General features: G+C 56.8%; 1 protein-coding gene across 3 annotated transcripts; it reads right to left on the reverse strand.

The window, feature by feature from the left end:
* Window positions 1-983: 983 nt before the first annotated feature.
* Window positions 984-18,462, reverse strand: Guk1 (guanylate kinase 1). Of its 3 annotated transcripts, none has more exons than XM_042669523.1 (8): window positions 11,630-11,739; window positions 4,661-4,774; window positions 4,358-4,399; window positions 3,741-3,837; window positions 3,151-3,289; window positions 2,974-3,062; window positions 1,465-1,546; window positions 984-1,260 (listed from the first exon to the last, which is right to left on the reverse strand). In XM_042669523.1, the coding sequence occupies exons 1-8, from the start codon at window positions 11,688-11,690 to the stop codon at window positions 1,225-1,227; spliced, it is 660 nt and encodes a 219-aa protein (XP_042525457.1). In that variant the 5' UTR covers window positions 11,691-11,739; the 3' UTR covers window positions 984-1,224. The 3 variants fall into 3 exon arrangements, with proteins under 3 accessions (XP_042525457.1, XP_042525458.1, XP_042525456.1); XM_042669524.1 differs by lacking the exon at window positions 11,630-11,739 and adding an exon at window positions 18,439-18,462 and having other exon boundaries at window positions 986-1,260; window positions 1,465-1,550; window positions 2,978-3,062; XM_042669522.1 differs by having other exon boundaries at window positions 986-1,260; window positions 1,465-1,550; window positions 2,978-3,062; window positions 11,630-11,738.
* Between the last annotated feature and the right edge of the window lie 144 nt (window positions 18,463-18,606).

The raw sequence follows: 18,606 nt of genomic DNA on the forward strand, positions 1-18,606 counted from the left end.
GGCCCCTCGATGCAGAGGCTCGGGGCTGAGTGCCTCACTCAGCCTCCTTCCTTGCAGGGCCGAAGGCCGGAGGGGTTACAGGAGCAACACAGCTGCCCAATCTCACCTAGCAGGCCAGTGTGGGTCACACCAACTCTGTGGGGGTGGGGGGGTTCTGGCTAGCACCTACCTTCTCCAGGCCAGGAAACACAAGCCTCTGGACGAGTGGCTCCACCTGCCACTGCTGCTGCTCTCTCCCTGAGTGCTGCTGGGCCGGGCCACCCGCCGCCAAGCACAATGGGGGTGGAGGAGGGGCCTCAAGGGCTCCATTGTTTCCCCCTCCCCAGCTCTCAATCCCCAATTGTCCCTGGGTGCAGGGCACCAAGGAGCAGAGGCCCCACATGAGGCCCCACACGGCCGGGCCTCTCTCCCCAGCCTCCACCTCGAGGTCAGGCCGTGCGGCTGTCCTGCTCACTGCACTTCTGGAGGCAGTCCAGGACTTGCTGCTGCCCCCTCCTCTGCCTGTCCTGTCCTCCTCACCCACGCCACCCCATCTACTCCAGTCTTGCCTGGGGAGCAGGCATACTAAGGCACCACACACAAGGCGAGGCGGGGCTCACCACAGGGAGGGGAGGGATTGGTGGCAAACGCCAGACTGCCCTGCTGAGTCAAGGATTCAGCCGGCCCAGGAGGGAGGCCCACTGCCCTTGACCCAGACCCATCTCCCTCAGGGACTCTGAATGCCACCCGTCAGACTCAGGGCTCGAGGAGCTCTACACTGACCGGCTCCCAGGGAGGATGTGAGCTGGCCTGAGCAGCCCCAGTCAGCATGCCGGTGACCTGGGGATGGACAGAGACCGCTTAGCTGCTCCTCCAGGCTAGCCAGGTAGCAGCCCAGAGGCCCAGTATGGAGGGCAGAATCCCTAGCCCTGCTTAAAATGGAAGCACCCCGCCACAAGGCTCCGACACAATTATTTTATTCAAAGGTCGGTCCTGCTCCAGCAGGAGGAAGAGGGGCAGTTGGAGGGGCAGCCAGGGAGGGTGGGCGGGCGCCTCGCGGTTCTTGGTGATGGTGGGGGGGGAGAGTGGGCCCTTAGCCACAGGTGCTGGCCGAAGGCACAGAGCCCCCGTGTGGCCAGCAAAGGGAGCTCACCAACTCCCGATCCCAGACATCCCTGGCCCCAGGGCAGGCCCCACCAGAGCCTAGGCAGAGTTGGGCCACACTCTGCCGAGTGAAGCAGGTCCTCAGGCAGGGCCGGTCTCCTGAGTTTTCTGGATCTCCTGCCAAGAGGGAAGAAAAGAGGGACGTGTAGGATCTCAGAGGACTGACCCCTCACCCTTCTTCCTGGGAGGGCTCCCTCAGCCCCGGCGCCCTGCCAGGCAGCAAGGGGCTCAGGCCCCTGGACCGCCTTTAGCTTTGCCAGAGTCTATGCAAGGACAGAGTGGCAGTGTCTGCCCACAGCAGGCAAGCAGAAAGGGGCTCACCTCCAAAAGCGCCTGCTTCAGAGCCACGTAGGCCGTGTCCAGGTTGTCGTTGATGATCACCAGGTCGAACAGGCCAGGCTCCTTGCCTGGGGACAGGGCAGAGTCAAGAGCACTGTGTCTAGCCCAGCCCATGCCGGTCACTAAGCCCACTGCCTTTGCTGCTCTGCTGCCACTGCCATGGGACAGCCCCGACCTGTCCAGGGTGCGGGGCTGCCTGGAGAGGGACAGCCCGACCTGCCAGGGTGCGGGGCTGCTGGGAGAGGGTTGGCAGGGAAAACTCTCAGGACGTCTCTCCAGCCAGGGCTTGCTCTCCTGATGTCCCTGAACCCTAGGCTGTGGGCACCAGTGCTAATCCCGGCTTCTCATTAAGACTAGCATAAGGCCTGGCCAAGTGGCTCAAGTGGAAGAGCAAGTGTGAGGCCAGCTTAAAACCATAGCACCACTAAAAAAAAAACCTTCGCTGGAGGCCGGTGGCTCACACCTGTCACTCTAGCCACTCAGGAGGCTGAGATCTAAGGATCGCAGCTCAAAGCCAGCCTAGGCAGGAAAGTCCATAACACTTTTTTTTTTTTATTTGGGGGGGGGGGGGGGGTCTGGTTGTGGGGCCTGAACTCTGGGCCTGGGTGCTGTCCCTCAGCTCTTCAGCTCAAGGCTAGCGCTCTACCACTTAAGCCACAGCGCCACTTCCGGCTTTTTTCTTTTTGCTTATGTGGTGCTGAGGAATCGAACCCAGGGCCTCAGGCATGCAAGGCAAGTGCTCTACTACTGAGCCACCTTCCCAGCCCCGTAAGACTCTTATCATCAATCAACTACTCAGAAAAAGCCAGAAGTGATGTTGTGGCGGCTCAAATAGTAGAGCACTAGCCCTGAGCCAAAGAAGCTCAAGCCCCAGGTCAGGAGAAAACACAAAACAAAACAGAAAACCTCACTCTTCCAGCTGCTGGTGGCACAAACTTATAATCCTAGCTACTTAGGAGTCTGAGATCTGAGGGTTGCCATTTGAGGCCTGCCCAGGTAGGAAACTCTGATTTCTAATGACCACAAAGCACCTGCAGCTGGGCTTGGTAGCTTAAAGCTACTTGGAAGGTAGAGACGCGGAGGTCCGGGGAAGAGAGGGTACCAGAACTTATCACAACCAGTGGCTGTGCATGGAGGTACGGCCTGTCATCCCACTGATCAGGGAACACGCAAACAGGAGGATTACAGTCGAGGCGCAGTTCAGGATTAAAGCAAGACATTATTCTCAAAACAATCAATGCAAGAAGGACTGGTGGAGTGGCTCAAATGGCAGTGTGCCTGCCCTGAATTCAAATGCCAGAACTGCCCCCACGCAAACAAACAGAAACAGACTGTGTGCCCTGAGCCCTGGGAAGCCTGCAGAAGGAGCTCCCGCGCGTCCTCGGGGGTTGAGTGGCAGTCTGAGGGCCCCTGCGGACGGAGGTGGAGAACTCCTCCCTACGGCTCTGGCGCCCCTCTCCCTGGAGAGGGAACAGGACTTCCTGGCCACACTCACTGCTTTCCATGTCAGCCCGAGCAGCCGCCAGCCGCTTCAGCAAACTCTCCTCGGTCTCCGTGTTCCGCTGGCGCAGCCGTTGCTCCTGCGGGAGGGAGGGGCCCCCTGAGCTGGCTGTCCGGGCGTGCCCCCCGAGCCGGCTGTGCCCCGGGCGCCCCTTCCCCGGCACTCACCAGCACGTCCAGCGAGGGAGGCTGCACCGAGATGTAGATGGGACACAAGTCCGTCTTCTTGATGTTGTGCACACCCTGAAGGTCCACGTCCAGCACACAGATGCGGTTCACGGCCTGCACAGCCTGCACAGCAGCCTTGCTGGAGGCGCAGAGACAAGGCCACGGCCAGCTGAGGGCATGGAGGGAGGCCTGGCCCAGGCCGCGGAGTCTTCAGGAGCAACTCAGCCTCCAACAGGTCTGGGGAGACCTGCCCCTCCCTCCCCCGAGGTCCATCCTGGCCCTGGCCCTAACACCCCAGACTTCCCGGGTACCACAGGCACAGCCGGTGCACCAGGCCCTCTGCTGGTCCCGCAGCCCCCGGCGAGGCTCCTGGGATGGCTGAGGTGCTTGTCGCTCCCTGTCCCTCCTAGGGGAGGGTCATGTGTGGCCCTGGAGGGATGGCTGAAGCACAGCCAAGCCTGAAGCGTGACTGGGCCTGTCTACTTCCTGGAGCCTCCTCACCGAAGCCCTCGTTGGAGGGAGCCAGCTGGAGACATCTACCGTCATGACTCAGATGCAAGGCTCCCGGGCCCCCCTGGGTCATGGCCCACCTTGTCCCGTATAGGTTCCCTGAGAACTCGGCATGCTCAATGAAGTTCCCAGCCGCGATGTCACGCTGCATCACCTCCCTGGTCACAAAGTAGTAATCTGGAGAGGAGGAGGGCTGTCCAGAGGGCGCCCAGGCCCAGCCCTGCCTGGTGCGGCCTTTCTCCTGGGCTTGTAAAGATCCTTCTCTACCCCACACCGCAGGCTGTCCCTGCCAGACTCATGCTGCCGGGACAGGCAGCACTGCCCTGACTTCCCTGGGGGACTGGAGACGGCTGGGCTCCATGGAGGAGGCGGGGACTGAACACGAGGTTCCAAACATGGGGTTGTAGTCCTCCAGATCGCATGCAGGAGGCCAGGCTCCAGGCAGGGGCAGCCTGTCCACTCAGAGAAAGCACCCCAGATGTGCTGAGGGGCGTACCCCACGCACGCTATCACACACGGGGGTGCGGGGCTGTGGGCAGACAGCAGGGCCCTCAGCACTCACTATGATGCACACCGCCTAATGAGGCAGGTTCAGTTTTCAGCTAGGGAGACTAGGCAGCGCGCACGGCGATCGAGAGACACAGAGCAAGGGCCACTCCCACCCTCCGCCCCGTGCTGCCTGTGGCCCGCAGCTCACCTCTGCCATTCTCCTCACCGGGCCGAGGGTCCCTCGTGGTATCTAGGAAAAAGATACGTCACTCGCCGAAGGGCTGCAGAGCCCTGTGGTTCCGCTCAGCCCATCACCAGTGTGGAGGAAAGGCATGCAGACCCAAGCCACTGAGGCCAGGACACTCGGTCCACACTCAGACCCCGGGGGGGAGGACGCAGGGCTGCAGAGGGTGAAGAGTATCTCCCAGGCTGGCGAGGTACGTGTGGGGCTGCAGGGCCTCAGTCTGAGGCCGTCCCCCCACCCCCCGTCCCCGACCCCAGTGGGACTCACGGGACACGCTGAAGCCGAAGATGTTGCCATACTCCTGGAACAGCTTCTTCAGCAGGGTGCTCTTTCCAGCCCCCGACGGCCCACTCAGCACCACAGGCCTGGGGCCCGACATGACTGCGGAAGTGAACGGCAGGGACAGGTGTGAGCAGCTCTGTACCGCGCTCCCTGGGGGAGGTGGCGAGGGTCTCCCAAGACCACACCATCAGACTCACGTCACTCAAAACCCCACTTAATCCAGCAGCGATGGCAGATAGAGGCAGGGAAAATGGCAGGGCTGTCCCAAGTGACGCAGCACCACCTCCCACACAGCTCAGGCCCGGCCTGAGATCGCCACCCCACACGGGAGCCCGGTGGCACGACCCCCTGGATTGGCAGCAGACAGGACAATGACCCTGTCCCCGAAGATGGGCTTCACCAAGCCAGGGCTCCCCAGAAACCTCGCACTAGACTCAGGACCCCCACCACGAGCTGTGGCGGGTGTGGAGACCCTCTCAACCTCTACAAAGGTGAGTACAGCTGCCACAGGCAGGGCCACCAAGCAGCCAGAGAGGAGCAGGCCTAGCAGTACAGCCGAGTGCCAGCTCCGGGGCCAGAGCTTCATTCCCTACGCGTGGCTGGGTGGCACCTTCCCAAACCAAGAACCCTCTCCCCAGCTAACACGTGACCTCACCACCCCAAGCCCTGAAGGCACCTCCTGTAGCACTTCCCCACCTGCTGACTCACACCCAGCCCAAGCCCTCATCCGCCTCCCTCCAGCCTGGTCCCCCGGAGGCTGCCTCCTGGGTGGGGACTCTCCAGCAAGGCAGCCAGCCCTCCTTCCCCCGGCACGCACCCACCTCCTTGGCAGTGTGCAGCGTCTGTGGTCAGCCGCTGCGATGCACTGAGGGTTGGGGGAGGATGTAATCCCTGCCAAGCCTGCACCCGCCCTTCTGAAAATTAAATCCCTGAGGCACCAGACTTGGGTCACAGAGAGGTCAGCTCCACCACCCACTGTGCAGGAAGGAAAAGGCAGTTCCTTGTCCTGTCCTTGAAGTATGCAGCTGCCCACTCAGCCCAGGTGAGCTGAAGGCCCAGGCTGCGTGTGTGTGTGTGTGTGTGTGCATGCGCGCGCGCGTGTGTGTGTTGGGAAAAATGAACCAAGATAGGGACTGCAGAGTCACACTGCCGCTCTGTTCTGGGTCCAGAGAGGTATTTGGGGGCTAGAGGAGCTGCCTGCTAACCCAAACACCTTATATCCATAGGGCTGGACACAAGAGGTTTCCTGTGGGATTGTCTATGGGTAGAGGTTTCAGGAAGCACAGCCACTAAAGATCTTATATTCTTAATCCCCAATGTAGGCCACAAGGTAATCTCACAAGAGCAGTCTACTGAGGTTCTCCTGCTGTATGAGCACTACTGCGTATGTACTGCATGTGGGGAGGAGCAGAACGCGTGCACACATACAAACACGTGTGCGCAGCAATGTCGCCTGCCACACACACGTGCACACACAAAAACACGTGTGCGCAGCAATGGCACCTGCCACACACAGGCCTCCTGATGGGGCTACTCCCCAAGCGCTCAGATCAAAAGCTCCCAGACTAGGGCGCTGGCCCCACCAACCCCATCAGGACTGCCAAAGGCTGGTGGTCTATAGCAGGTAGCATGAACTCTACATCTGACTACCTAAGGGCCATTTCCTGCTTCCCTTGAGCTCCCATGGGCAGTACTTGCCCTGGGTTCTCCATATTCAGTGTACATGACTCCAGTATGCAGCCACTGCACACATTTCTAAGTCATCAGCACAAAGAAACGGAGACTCAAAGAGATGAGTATGAATGCAAGAGGATCCTCAGAGCTGAAGATAGAGGATCCTCAGAGCTGAACTAAAGGCAGAGGATCCTCAGAGCTGAACTAAAGGCAGAGGATCCTCAGAGCTGAACTGAAGGTAGAGGATCCTCAGAACTGAACTGAAGGCAGAGGATCCTCAGAGCTGAACTGAAGGCAGAGGATCCTCAGAGCTGAACTGAAGGTAGAGGATCCTCAGAGCTGAACTGAAGGTAGAGGATCCTCAGAGCTGAACTGAAGGTAGAGGATCCTCAGAACTGAACTGAAGGCAGAGGATCCTCAGAGCTGAACTGAAGGCAGAGGATCCTCAGAGCTGAACTGAAGGCAGAGGATCCTCAGAGCTGAACTGAAGGCAGAGGATCCTCAGAGCTGAACTGAAGGCAGAGGATCCTCAGAGCTGAACTGAAGGCAGAGGATCCTCAGAGCTGAACTGAAGGTAGAGGATAGTCAGAGCTGAACTGAAGGCAGAGGATCCTCAGAGCTGAACTGAAGGCAGAGGATCCTCAGAGCTGAACTGAAGGTAGAGGATCCTCAGAGCTGAACTGAAGGCAGAGGATAGTCAGAGCTGAACTGAAGGCAGAGGATAGTCAGAGCTGAACTGAAGGCAGAGGATCCTCAGAGCTGAACTGAAGGCAGAGGATCCTCAGAGCTGAACTGAAGGTAGAGGATCCTCAGAGCTGAACTGAAGGCAGAGGATCCTCAGAGCTGAACTGAAGGCAGAGGATCCTCAGAGCTGAACTGAAGGTAGAGGATCCTCAGAGCTGAACTGAAGGCAGAGGATAGTCAGAGCTGAACTGAAGGCAGAGGATAGTCAGAGCTGAACTGAAGGCAGAGGATCCTCAGAGCTGAACTGGAGGTAGAGGAGGGTAGGGTTTAAAGTGCTATAGGTAGGTAGAGCTACTGAAGGATCTAAACTAGGCTATCTAAACTAGGCTCAATGTCCCTAGACACGGGGGCGGGGAGGCTGGCAGCAGGCAGCCCGTGTCTCTCTCTCTCTCTCTCCGAGCTTATCCCCTGAATCCTGTTGATGGAGAGTCCAGGCAGCCCCCGCTCTATACCCTACCCACTACCAGGTGTAATGAGCTAGTACCCTCAACCAGATCCCCATTCCTAGGGTTAGGAAGCCCATGCTAGCTCCCGAGCCAGGCTCTGTGGGCTGTGAAAAGCTTAGAGAAAGGAGAGAACACCAGTATGCCCAGCGCAGGTTACCCACCCCACCTATGTCTCTGCTGAACGGCCCTGTCTTGTCTCTGAAGCTCAGACTTGCAGGTCTGTGTCCATGTAACTCCAGACAGGCAGATGCAGGGGCCACGGGAGGACTCCTGCTCCGCCCTGCTGCTCCACAGGGTTCTGAAGGGTATCACTCGGCCACATGCTAACCGGGGGCCACTGAAAGTTGCTTCTCTGGAAGCTACACAGACCATGCCACCGCGGAGGTGCGCTGAGCATCCTGAGGGAAGACCCCACAGGCCCACTTAGGGAGGGGCTCCAGCCAGCAGCCATCTGACAGGGCAATTACTGTGCCACCTCCGGGACTTCAGAAATCACACATGAATCCCGACTTTGCCCTAGCAGTTGCCCAACATAACTGAGTGGAAAGAGCAGAGTGGAGGAAATTTCCTTTGGGAAACAGGAGAAGGCACTCTGGACCTCCATTCTCATTGGCTTTTCCATTCTCAAATGCTAACTGCCTGCCCCAAACCAATTGTGCCAATTGTGCCAGTGCATGATTTCCACTGGAGCACCAGGAGGGAACACTGCCGAAGCCTTCCCTGATCTCAGCTCCCCTTTGGGCCTGCCCAAAGACTGGAGGCCAGTCACCACCCTCCCAGGTTTCAGGACACCAGCGGAAGGAGGAAACTGGAAAGGAGATTTCAACTCCCCCATTCCCTTCTCAGACAAGCCGCTCAGGGCATGTGGGTGGACAGACTGCTTCAGGAGTCTACTCCACCGGAGAATAAATGAGAGCCGCCAACTCTTCATTCTCCTCCTTACCTGAGCAGGACTGACACACTGTTGCTTCTCAAGGAAGCCAGGATGGAAGGACATCAGCCAACCGTCTGCCAGTTTCCACATCCTGCTGGTGCTACCTGGCTTAATTTATCCCCTTCCATTAAGAGGAAGGAATAAGTTCTAAGTGGGCCCTAAAAGCAACCTATGGTCAAAGGCAAAGCCAACATGAGAACAAAAGGGTTTAGGACCTATGGATCACCGAGGTGGAAGGACCCAAAACATCACAATATTGGCCAGCTACTCTCATAGAGAGGAAACTGAGGCCCAGCACACTCAGAGTTATGAAGGGATAAGAAAAGTGGAGAATGAGGCACTTAGGCAGACAGGGTCAAGGAGGAATCGGGTAGAAGCCTAGGCCAGTCACATGCAGAGTCAAAGCTGACCATAAAGTCTCTTCTTCCTACACCTGCTTCCTCACTGCCTGAGATCACTCTCCCCCATTTCCTCCTCCCACCACTTCCTCAAATCACCTCAGCATGTTTCCTGGCTATTCTGCATGTGCCAAACAGAGAGGTAAAAGTGTGGGTGTGCCTGAAGTGAAATATACTGCCTCTTCCAAATTTATGACTTCAGGAAATGATCTTTCTTTTTCCAAAAGCCCAGTGCTGGGGCCAAGGTGTCCCTGAGCCTCCATGAAGGCCAGGTCAACTGACTACTGCCTTGTGTGACAGGTGGTGTACAGTGGGAAGATAAGGAGCTATGGTGGCAGAAATTCTGCCTATCTGCGGAAACAAGAAAACACAGTCGTGGTAGTTTGTCCTAACTCACTTTTCTACAGATTCTATCTAAATCAACGTTTCTGAGGGGAAAAAAATTCCTGTGTGCCTCAGTAAGGCATGGTCTGGAAATCTAAGTGCCAGAAAACTCCAGAAAAACCCATTCTCTGGCAGGGCTACCTAGAAAACCTCAGAAGACCTCAGCAAATAAACGTGGACACCTATAAAACAAATTGCCATACCGGTTACAGTGGCTCAAGTCAATAATCCTAACTATTCAAGAGGCTGAGATCTGAGAATTGACGTTCCAAACCAGCCTGGATAGACAAATCCAAGACTGACCTCCAGTTAACCAGCAAAAAGCTGGAAGTCACCAGACATCAGTGGCTCACGCTTATAATCTTAGCAACTCAGGAGGCTGAGATCTGAGGACCAATGTTCAAAGCCAGTCTAGATAGGAAAGTCTGTGAGACTCTCATCTCCAGCTAACCACCAAAAAGCCAGACATGGAGCTGTGGCTCATGTGGTAGAGTACTAGGCTTGAGCAAAAAAATCTGAGTTCAACTCCAGGGTCAGAGCACACACATGCACACAAAAAAAGGCTGAGCACACATGTGAGACATAGTTATCAAGCTGCATGAATGGCAGTGCATGTGCACACATGCACACAGCCAGTAAGCCTTGGACCCTTCCCAGAGTGACCACTACCTTGAGTCTAACTCTCCTCTCAAGACATTGCCTTTGTAATAGATATTTAGATGAAATAAACCAAAAGTGAAAACACACACACACACACACACACACACACACACACACGCTCGATGACTCCTGACTCCTTAGGGCCATAAATTAATTAAAATCAAGACAAAGGCCTGGCCTCCCTGCCTTCACTTTGCATTTGTCCCCTTTCCCGGGGATAATGTTCTTTGACCAGGATTGTTTAATTACAAGTACTCTCTCCTTGCCATTCTTCCTCTGTTTAAACCTAAAGTTCACACCTGTGCCGTGAAGATGGAATAGAACGCTCACTTTGACTTCCTGCTCTCCTCTTCTACTGGATCTGACAAGTTGGAAACTCTGGAAATGACCCCCTGGCCTAGAATACACTTGGTGACCCAGAGCCAGGGATACACACTTGGGTTGGTAAGCCACTCGCAGCTTGCTCAACTAGACTAGAAAGGCAGAAAAGGAGGACTCCAAGCCGCTGTCCAAAAGGAGAGTTCCACACAGCTGCCAGGGTCACACGGAGGCGTCCTTCCCTTTTCTTCCAGTTCACAATGGCAGGAGCAGTCTTGTTTGTTTGGTTTTTGACCAATTTTAGCGTATTAACCAAATTTAGTGTATTAAGGTGAGTGGCCCGACAAGCAGACAGGCTGGGCCGCTGTAGCTGGGCCACTGCCTAGCGCTTCCAGCTCGCGGCGCCCCGTGCCTAACCGGCCGTGTCCGACAGAGGGACGGGCTGGCACCCGCAGGCAGAGAGCGATTTACAAACCCTGATCTAGACTCCGGTCTGGAGAGCGCCACGGCGACGCCCGTGGCTGGGAGGCCGCGCAGGTTCAGGTCGCCAGAGAGGAAGGGGCAGACTCGGACCCGGACGCGGAGAAAACAGGAGGGCAGCTAGGCGATCGCGGGACCGCCGAGCACCGGCCGGCCGGAGGGCTTGGAACACGCGCGGCCTAGGGAGCCAGGACGCCCGCTCGGGGGCCAGGACGCCCGCTCGGGGGGCCAGGACGCCCGCTCGGGGGGCCAGGACGCCCGCTCGGGGGGACAGGACGCCCGCTCGAGGGGACAGGACGCCCGCGCGGGGGCCAGGACGCCCGCTCGAGGGGCCAGGACGCCCGCTCGGGGGGCCAGGACGCCCGCTCGGGGGGCCAGGACGCCCGCGCGGGGGCCAGGACGCCCGCTCGGGGGGCCAGGACGCCCGCGCGGGGGCCAGGACGCCCGCTCGGGGGGCCAGGACGCCCGCTCGGGGGGCCAGGACGCCCGCGCGGGGGCCAGGACGCCCGCTCGAGGGGCCAGGACGCCCGCTCGGGGGGCCAGGACGCCCGCTCGGGGGGCCAGGACGCCCGCGCGGGGGCCAGGACGCCCGCTCGGGGGGCCAGGACGCCCGCGCGGGGGACAGGACGCCCGCGCGGGAGCCGCCACGTGGCCATCGGGGGCAGGACGCCCGCTCGGGGGGCCGGGACGCCCGCTCGGGGGGCAGGACGCACACTCGGGGGCGCCGCGTGGCCATCGGGGGCAGGACGCCCGCTCGGGGGCGCCGCGTGGCCATCGGGGGCAGGACGCCCGCGCGGGCTCCGGCTACGCGGGTCCGCGGGCAGCTGGCGTTCCACGCGCCCTCCCTTTAGATGGCAGGCGCGGCCCCCGCGGGCCCGGCGGCCCGGGCGCCCCCGAGCAGCCGCCGCGCACTCACCATCCGGAGCGGTGCGGCCCAGGGCTGTCGCCGCCAGCCCGGCCAGCGGGCGCCGCAGCATCCGGCGCCGGAGCGGCCTGCGTCCGCCCGCGGGGCCACGTCATAGCGGCCGCCCGACCTGCTTGGCGCCTGCGGAGTTGCGTCACACGGCGGCGCCGCCCCCGCCTCGCCGCCGTCCCTCTCCGCAGGGCCTCCCGCGCCGGGAGTCCGGGAAGGGACGCGAGCCCGCCTCCTCCGGCAGAGGCCCTCGGGTCCGGCCCCGACCTGCTCGCAGACCCGCCCGCCGGCGGGTGGGCTGCGCGCGGCCCCGACCCGGCCCTCATTCTTCGGCGCTCGTCGTCTCGCCTTCTCCGCGAGCCCCGGCTGTCGTCATAACCCTGCGCCGGCCGCGCCCCGGCCGCCTCTGACGTCACGCCCCGCCGGCCGGAGCGCCGCCCCGCCGCGCGGGCGCCCACGGGGACGGGCCTGGCTGCGGCTCGCGGGCCGGGCCGCCTCGGGCGGCTCCCGCGCTTCTGTGGCTGGGGGCGGGCGGGGGGTGCTCGTTCCAACCGAATGGGTCGCAGCGGAAAGAACGCAGACCTTGGTCGTGACGCCTCCGCAGCGCCTCTTCTGCCTGGGCCGCCGGGTCAAGCCCGCGCAGGCCCCGTCGGAACTGAGCTAAGTCAGGCTCTTTTCTGGCCGAGTCCCCAGCCTTGCTTGGGTCTTTTGCCATAACAGCTCAAACCAGGAGATGGTCCAAACCAGAGTTCTTCAGTTGTTGAACCAGAAGCCATTACTTTTCTTGTTTTGTCTTTCAACCTCTTGTGTATGGTTCCATGTGACCTTAGGAGTGGTGTTGGGATCATCTTTTAGAGGTTTCTCCAGGGGACATGGCAGTCTGCAATGGAGTTTGTTTTTCACCTGGTCCAAAAGCGTAATGATGCTGGGCACTGATGGTTCACGACCCTAATCCTAGCTACTCAGGAGACTGAGATCTGAGGATCATGGTTCAAGGCCAGCCTGGGCAGGAAAGTCTTTAATAAACTACTGAGAAAAAGCTAGAAGTAGTTGGAGTGGTAGAGTGCTCGCCTTGGGCACAGAGCAGCTCAGGGACAGGGGTCAGGCCCTGAGTTCAAGCCCCAGGATCAGCAAAATACAGCTACAGTAGGTAGCTGTATTGCATCTGGCACATCTTTTACACACATGCCATTGTTTATCTCATTTGCTTAAGGAGGAAACCCCATGATTTGCCCAGCCCACTCCATGATGCATATCTTCTGTTTGTATGGATGTTAGCAGTTTCCTAGCAAGGAGGCTACAGTGAAGGCAAACAGCTCATTTGCTGGAATGAAGTCGCTGAAAACAGGGGCTACTTCCACCACACAAAGGAAGTGGTAACTGTGTAACCCACACAAGCACTTCCCAGCACTATCTTCCCAGGATGTGCCATCTGTGAGCTAGCACCACTCACACTTGCCAGCAAAACTTCCAGTATACCCTTGAGTTACCAAAAGGTGGTATGTGAAGGCAAGGCAGTCGTGTGGCATTCTGTCCCAGGGGAGAGAGCAGCCGGAAGCAGGAATGTGCTTCTTATAGTCAGTGTCCTCTGGGGAGTTGTCAACAGAAGGACCCCAAGGGAGGCACAAAAACAGTGTGGGGATTTGATCAATAGGGAGAAAGCAGGGACAATCCTTAGTCCAGGGGTACACACAAGCTTTGGGGATGCCATGGTGAGACCCCTGTATGTAAGACTCTAGTACATTTCCAAGTGCACATATAGCTTAGACTTGGTACTCAGGATGTGCTCCGGCAGGGTGGGGGGCAGTGGTGGTATTCAGCAAAAGGATCAGTCCAGAAAAGGAAAAGAGTTGAGGGTCTAGTTGTAGCAGTAACTCACAAGCCCTAGAAGTCCAGAGTTGGTGTTCAAGGAATTGTAAGACACCAGATATTAGTTTGAGTCTAAGTGTAATCCATTTTCTGAAGTTAGGTGGCCTAAATATTTTTTAATCTTTTTTTTTTTTTTTGCCAGTTTGGGGGTTCAAACTCAAGGCTTGGGTGACATTCCTGAGCTACTGTACTCAAGACTAGAACTAGTTCTCTACCACTTGAGCTACAGTTCTACTTCTGACTTTTTGGTGGTTAATTAGACATAAGAATCTCATGGACTCTCCTGTAGAGGCTGGCTTAGAACTGTGATCCTCAGATCTCAGCCTCCTGAGTAGACAAATAAGTGTGGGGAATTCAAGTTTTGGAGCTCTAATAACTCTACACTTCATACACTGGCTTAAAACACACATAAGGAACCAGCCTTCAAATACAAAGCTGCTGGGGACCCTAGACGAGGGTTGCACCTTTTGTTCCTTACCAACCTGTCAAGAGTTATAAGAAAACCATGTTCTGCCAGCTTAGACAAAGCATGGTGGCAGGCCGTTCTACGTTGGAGAAGGTGCCTTTCACAGGACACTGATTTTGCTTGGTAGATGGCCTTTGCATAGCTGTCAGGTATGTGGACCAATGAGCTCTCTCTCTGAATGGGCTGTTACAGTGGTCCCCATTAAAGTGCTGTTGTTGAAAAGAGGCAACCTGCCTGTCATGAGTGACCTATGTCAGAAACAGCTGGACATGTGTCTTTCCAGTCAGAATTTATTAAATAACAACTTCAAAAACCATGTCAATGTCCTTATTGTTAACTTTCCAGGTACAACAGAGGTCACTTGATAGGCTAGGCCATTGACAACATAGGTCCTTTAACGGGGTTGAACTTGGGACCAGTCACTCTTAACCATTCTGACCGGTGTTCAACCATTTGAGCTGTGCCTCCACCTCCGGATTTTTGCTGGTTGCATTTGATTTCTCAAATCTCAGTCTCTTGATTAGCTAGGACTATAGGCACAAGCCACCTATCCCCAGCTCTTTATTCCAATCTTAATCTTAATATTCTCAGATTACACAGTATATGTCGCAATAATATAGATGATGGCTAGGACAGCTGTGTGTGTGTGTGTGTGTGCTTGTGCGCGCGTGCACGCGTGCACATGTGCATGTCAGTGCTAAGGCTTGAACTCAGGGCCTGGTCTCTGTTCTTAGCTTTTTAGCTAAAGGCTGGTACTCTACCACTTGAACCACACCTCCACTTCTGGAATTTTGGCGATTAATTGGAAATAACAGTATTACAGGGGTTTCCTGTCCTGGCTTGCTTTGAACCATGATCCTAAGACCTTAATCTCGTAAGTCCCTAGGGTTATAGGCATGAGCCACTGGTGCCCAGCTAGGAAAGCCTCTAAAGGGATGTAGGGTCAAAAGAACCCTTGCCTCTAGCATTGATACAAATGCCAAGAGATACAGTTGCAAAGAAGGTCAAGGCAGGTGGTCAGATAAGATACTAGTAACAGTGCCAGAGTTGTGGAGGCCTGATGCTGTGAAAACACAGGGCTCGAGGATGGGTGACCATTTAAGTGCATCCCATTAAATGGGAGCTGAGCTGAAGTCCCACCATCAGAGCTGCAAGTTGTCATCTGTTGATTCTTTTTTTTTTTTTTTTTGGGGTCCGGTCGTGGGGCCTGAACTCTAGGCCTGGGCACTGTCCCTCAGCTCTTCAGCTCAAGGCTAGTGCTCTACCACTTGAGCCACAGCGCCACTTCTGGCTTTTTTCTTTTTGCTTGTGTGGTGCTGAGGAGCCGAACTCAGGCCTCAGGCATGCAAGGCAAGTGCTCTACCACTGAGCCACCTTCCCAGCCCTCATCTGTTGATTCTTGACGTATGATGGGTTGGTGTGTGCCTGCCCTCCTGCTAGCATTCCTTTCATATGTTCGGATGAGGGGGTATACATCAGTCTGGATCTGCTGTTTTTGATGTTTGCTGAGGCAATTGTTTATTACTATAATTATCAGTTTGCTCCTCATAGTGTGATTAGTGATTGTTGTTTACTTACATAAACACAATATAGAATCATTCTGTTTGGAGGCACTGGTACTCAAAGCGAAATGGCTTAGGTCAAAACAACTGTATTACATAATGGAATGGGTTAAAGCTAGCTGCGATCTTACATCCTAGAGTAACCCAGAGCAAGCTGCCTAATGCAAGCCATTTCTTAGGTACTTGATACTACAATTGGACTCATAACAGACTGATATACTGAGAAAATTGAGAACTGAACTAAGGAATGATGTTTCAGTGAATGGGACAGTACTTCAAAAAGGAAACAAGATTTTGATGCAGTTACGCTTTTGTCTGAGGTACTAGTTGTTCCGCCACTTGTAAAACATCTACATGAAAGTACATATTATGATTATGATGCATTAGTAGAATTCATCTGACCTTATTTATAGGAGCTCAATAACAACAGTCAATACTACCAGCTCCTCAAACCTGTTCTGTGTAACCCAAAGACAGAAAGAAGACCTCTGAAGAAAGGAGCCCAATATATGAAACATTCCTTTTGAAAAGTGGCAAGTGGATTCTACTTGAAAACTTGAACTGCTCATGCTAATTGATACCTTTTCAGTTGGGTTGAGACCTATCTCAGCAAAACTGAAAAAGTATCAGAGATGTCAATTTTGCTAAAAGATATCATTCCTAGATACAGACCACCATCGTGAGAGTGTGGCAACAGAGGTTACTAAGGAAGGAAGCAGTCTTGGGCATTAAAGGTACATGCATCACGGAGATCTCAAGTCTACTGGAAAACTGGAAATGCAATGAATTATACACTAAAAGAGTGATAGCCATGGGGCTGGGAATGGGGCTTGGTGGTAGAGTGCTGCTAGCCTTGAGCAAGAAAGAAGCTCAGGGACAGTGCCCAGCCCTGAGTTCAAGCCCCAGGACTGGCCAAAACAAACAAAACGGTTAGCCAAACTATGTCAAACAAGCAAACTCAACATAACTGAGCACTTGGTGGCTCACCTCGGCAGTCCTAGCTACTCAGGAAGTGAGATCTGAGGATCACAGTTCAAAGCTGCCAACCCCGGGCAGGAACGTCCGTCAGACTCTTTTAAAAAATTTCCAATAAACCACCAAAAATCTGGGGAAGTGGAGCTGTGGCTCAAGTGGTAGAGTGCTAGCCCTGAGCAAAAACTGCCGAGGGCATTGCCTAAGGCCCTGAGTTTCCCAGGACTGGCAAAAACAATACTACCACCAACAAAATCACATAAAATAGGACAATGTATTGTCAATTGTCCTTCTCCACATAACAATATGTCCCCTAGAAGATTGTTGCTATTAATTTAAGACATGGGGTGTGATCCAAGCTTCCCCAAAGAATAGGGCCAATGTTGAATTTCAGGTCTTCTGTTTGCCAGTCGCGTCCTATGTCCATTTGTGAAGAGTTCGTAACAATACATCAAAAGAGAAAGCTGATGTACCTACCCCTAATATGTCTCTGTAATCTTACAACAAAAGGAGTTGATGGGAGGGGTGCTTGCCGTTCTAACGTTACAGTTTAGTTCTGGATCCTAATTTCTGAATTCCCTCCTCCCATACACTTTCTCTTTTTTTTAGTTATCTTTTTTGGTGATACTGGGTTTGAACTCAGACCTCAGGACGGCTTGGCCAGGCTCTCTCAACACCTGAGCCACGCAGCTCAGTCTGACTTTTATAATGCCATCTATCCGTCCTGCCCCAACAGTCCTCCCTTCCTGACAGCCCGGTCACCTGGCCTATAAGGAGGCTAGCCTAGCCGAGTATCTTGGAAGACAGCGGGTGCACAGGCTTTGCTGGGTTCGGTGGCCGCCGTTCCTGAGGTGTGGCCACGCTTGTAGGCCGGCATGCTTGTGAAGCCAGCGGGTAGAAGGATGGTGCTTCTCACTTTGCATGTCTGGTCGGGCCCCTGACTGTGGTGTAGGCCATTCCGCCAGGACTGCGCCGAGGAGAGGCAAGGGAAGAGGGCAAAACGGCACAGCCCGGCGGGGCTCCACAGCGGCCGGCCCGGGCAGAGGCACCGCGGGCCGTGGCGGGCGGCTGGGGCCGCCACCGCTGCCGGAGGCGGGATTCTTTGCCCTCGGACCAGAGTCGTTTGGCGCTGGCGGAAGCCGGCCGCGTGCACGCAGCCCGGGCGCTGCTCACCGCGTGCCGCTCGGACTCCATCTTGTCGGGCTGCCCCACGCGTGGACGTCCCGCAGCTCCCCGCAGAGCCACGTCCTCGCCAGCCCGGGCGCGCGGGCCGTGGTGTCCAGAGCCCGTCCGGTGCGGGAACGGGCCGCAGGCCGCGGGCGTCACCCGTCACACACGCGTGTCACAGCGTCACACGCCCCTGTCACGCCTGTCACACTTCTGTCCGCGGGCGTGATCGCGTCACACACCACTGTCCGGGGAGGGGAGGTCATCGTGTCACACACCCCTGTCCCCAGGCGTCACCGCGTGCGTCACACACCCGTCACACCTCGGTCCCCGTGCGTCACCGCGTCACACCCCTGTCCCCGTGCGTCACCGCGTGTGTCACCGCGTCACACACCCGTCACACCCGTCCCCGTGCGTCACCGCGCGTGTCACCGCGTCACACACCCCTCACACCCCTGTCCCCAGGCGTCACCGCGTGCGTCACCGCGTCACACGCCCGTCACACCCCTGTCCGCGTGCGTCACACACCTGTCACACCTCGGTCCCCGTGTCACCGCGTCACACACCCGTCACACCTCGGTCCCCGTGTCACCGCGTCACACACTTGTCACACCTCGGTCCCCGTGTGTCACCGCGTGCGTCACCGCGTCACACGCCCGTCACACCCCTGTCCGCGGGCGTCCCCGCGCCACCCCTCGGCGCTAACGGCCCGGCCGCTGGCTCGCCGGCGCCAGGGCGTCGTTGGTCGCGGGCCGCTTGGCAGGCCCGGGGCGTACCTGAGCGGCAGCCGTGAGGCTCCCGGCCCTCCCTCGAAGGCGAGCTGTCCCGCCAAGCTGTGCCTCAGTGGCCCACCTGCCCGGTCCGGCCCGCGGTCGCAGACCTCTGGGCCGCCGAGGCGACTCGGGCCGCCCCAGGCTGCTGCGCCGAGGTACCGTCGCCGCCAC

This window comes from Dipodomys spectabilis, unplaced genomic scaffold (genome assembly GCF_019054845.1).
Source record: "Dipodomys spectabilis isolate Male_0828 unplaced genomic scaffold, ASM1905484v1 ptg000496l, whole genome shotgun sequence".
Taxonomy (NCBI): Eukaryota; Metazoa; Chordata; class Mammalia; order Rodentia; family Heteromyidae; genus Dipodomys; species Dipodomys spectabilis.

Excerpts from the sequence above, each read along its gene's own strand:
- Guk1 (XM_042669523.1), bottom strand. The coding sequence starts at position 11,690 with ATGCTGCGGCGCCCGCTGGCCGGGCTGGCGGCGACAGCCCTGGGCCGC. Across the intron at positions 4,400-4,660 it reads CTTCGGCTTCAGCGTGTCCC|ATACCACGAGGGACCCTCGG; the intron begins GTGAGTCCCACT and ends TCTTTTTCCTAG. Across the intron at positions 1,547-2,973 it reads GCTGACATGGAAAGCAGTGA|GGAGCCTGGCCTGTTCGACC; the intron begins GTGTGGCCAGGA and ends GTCCCCAGGCAA.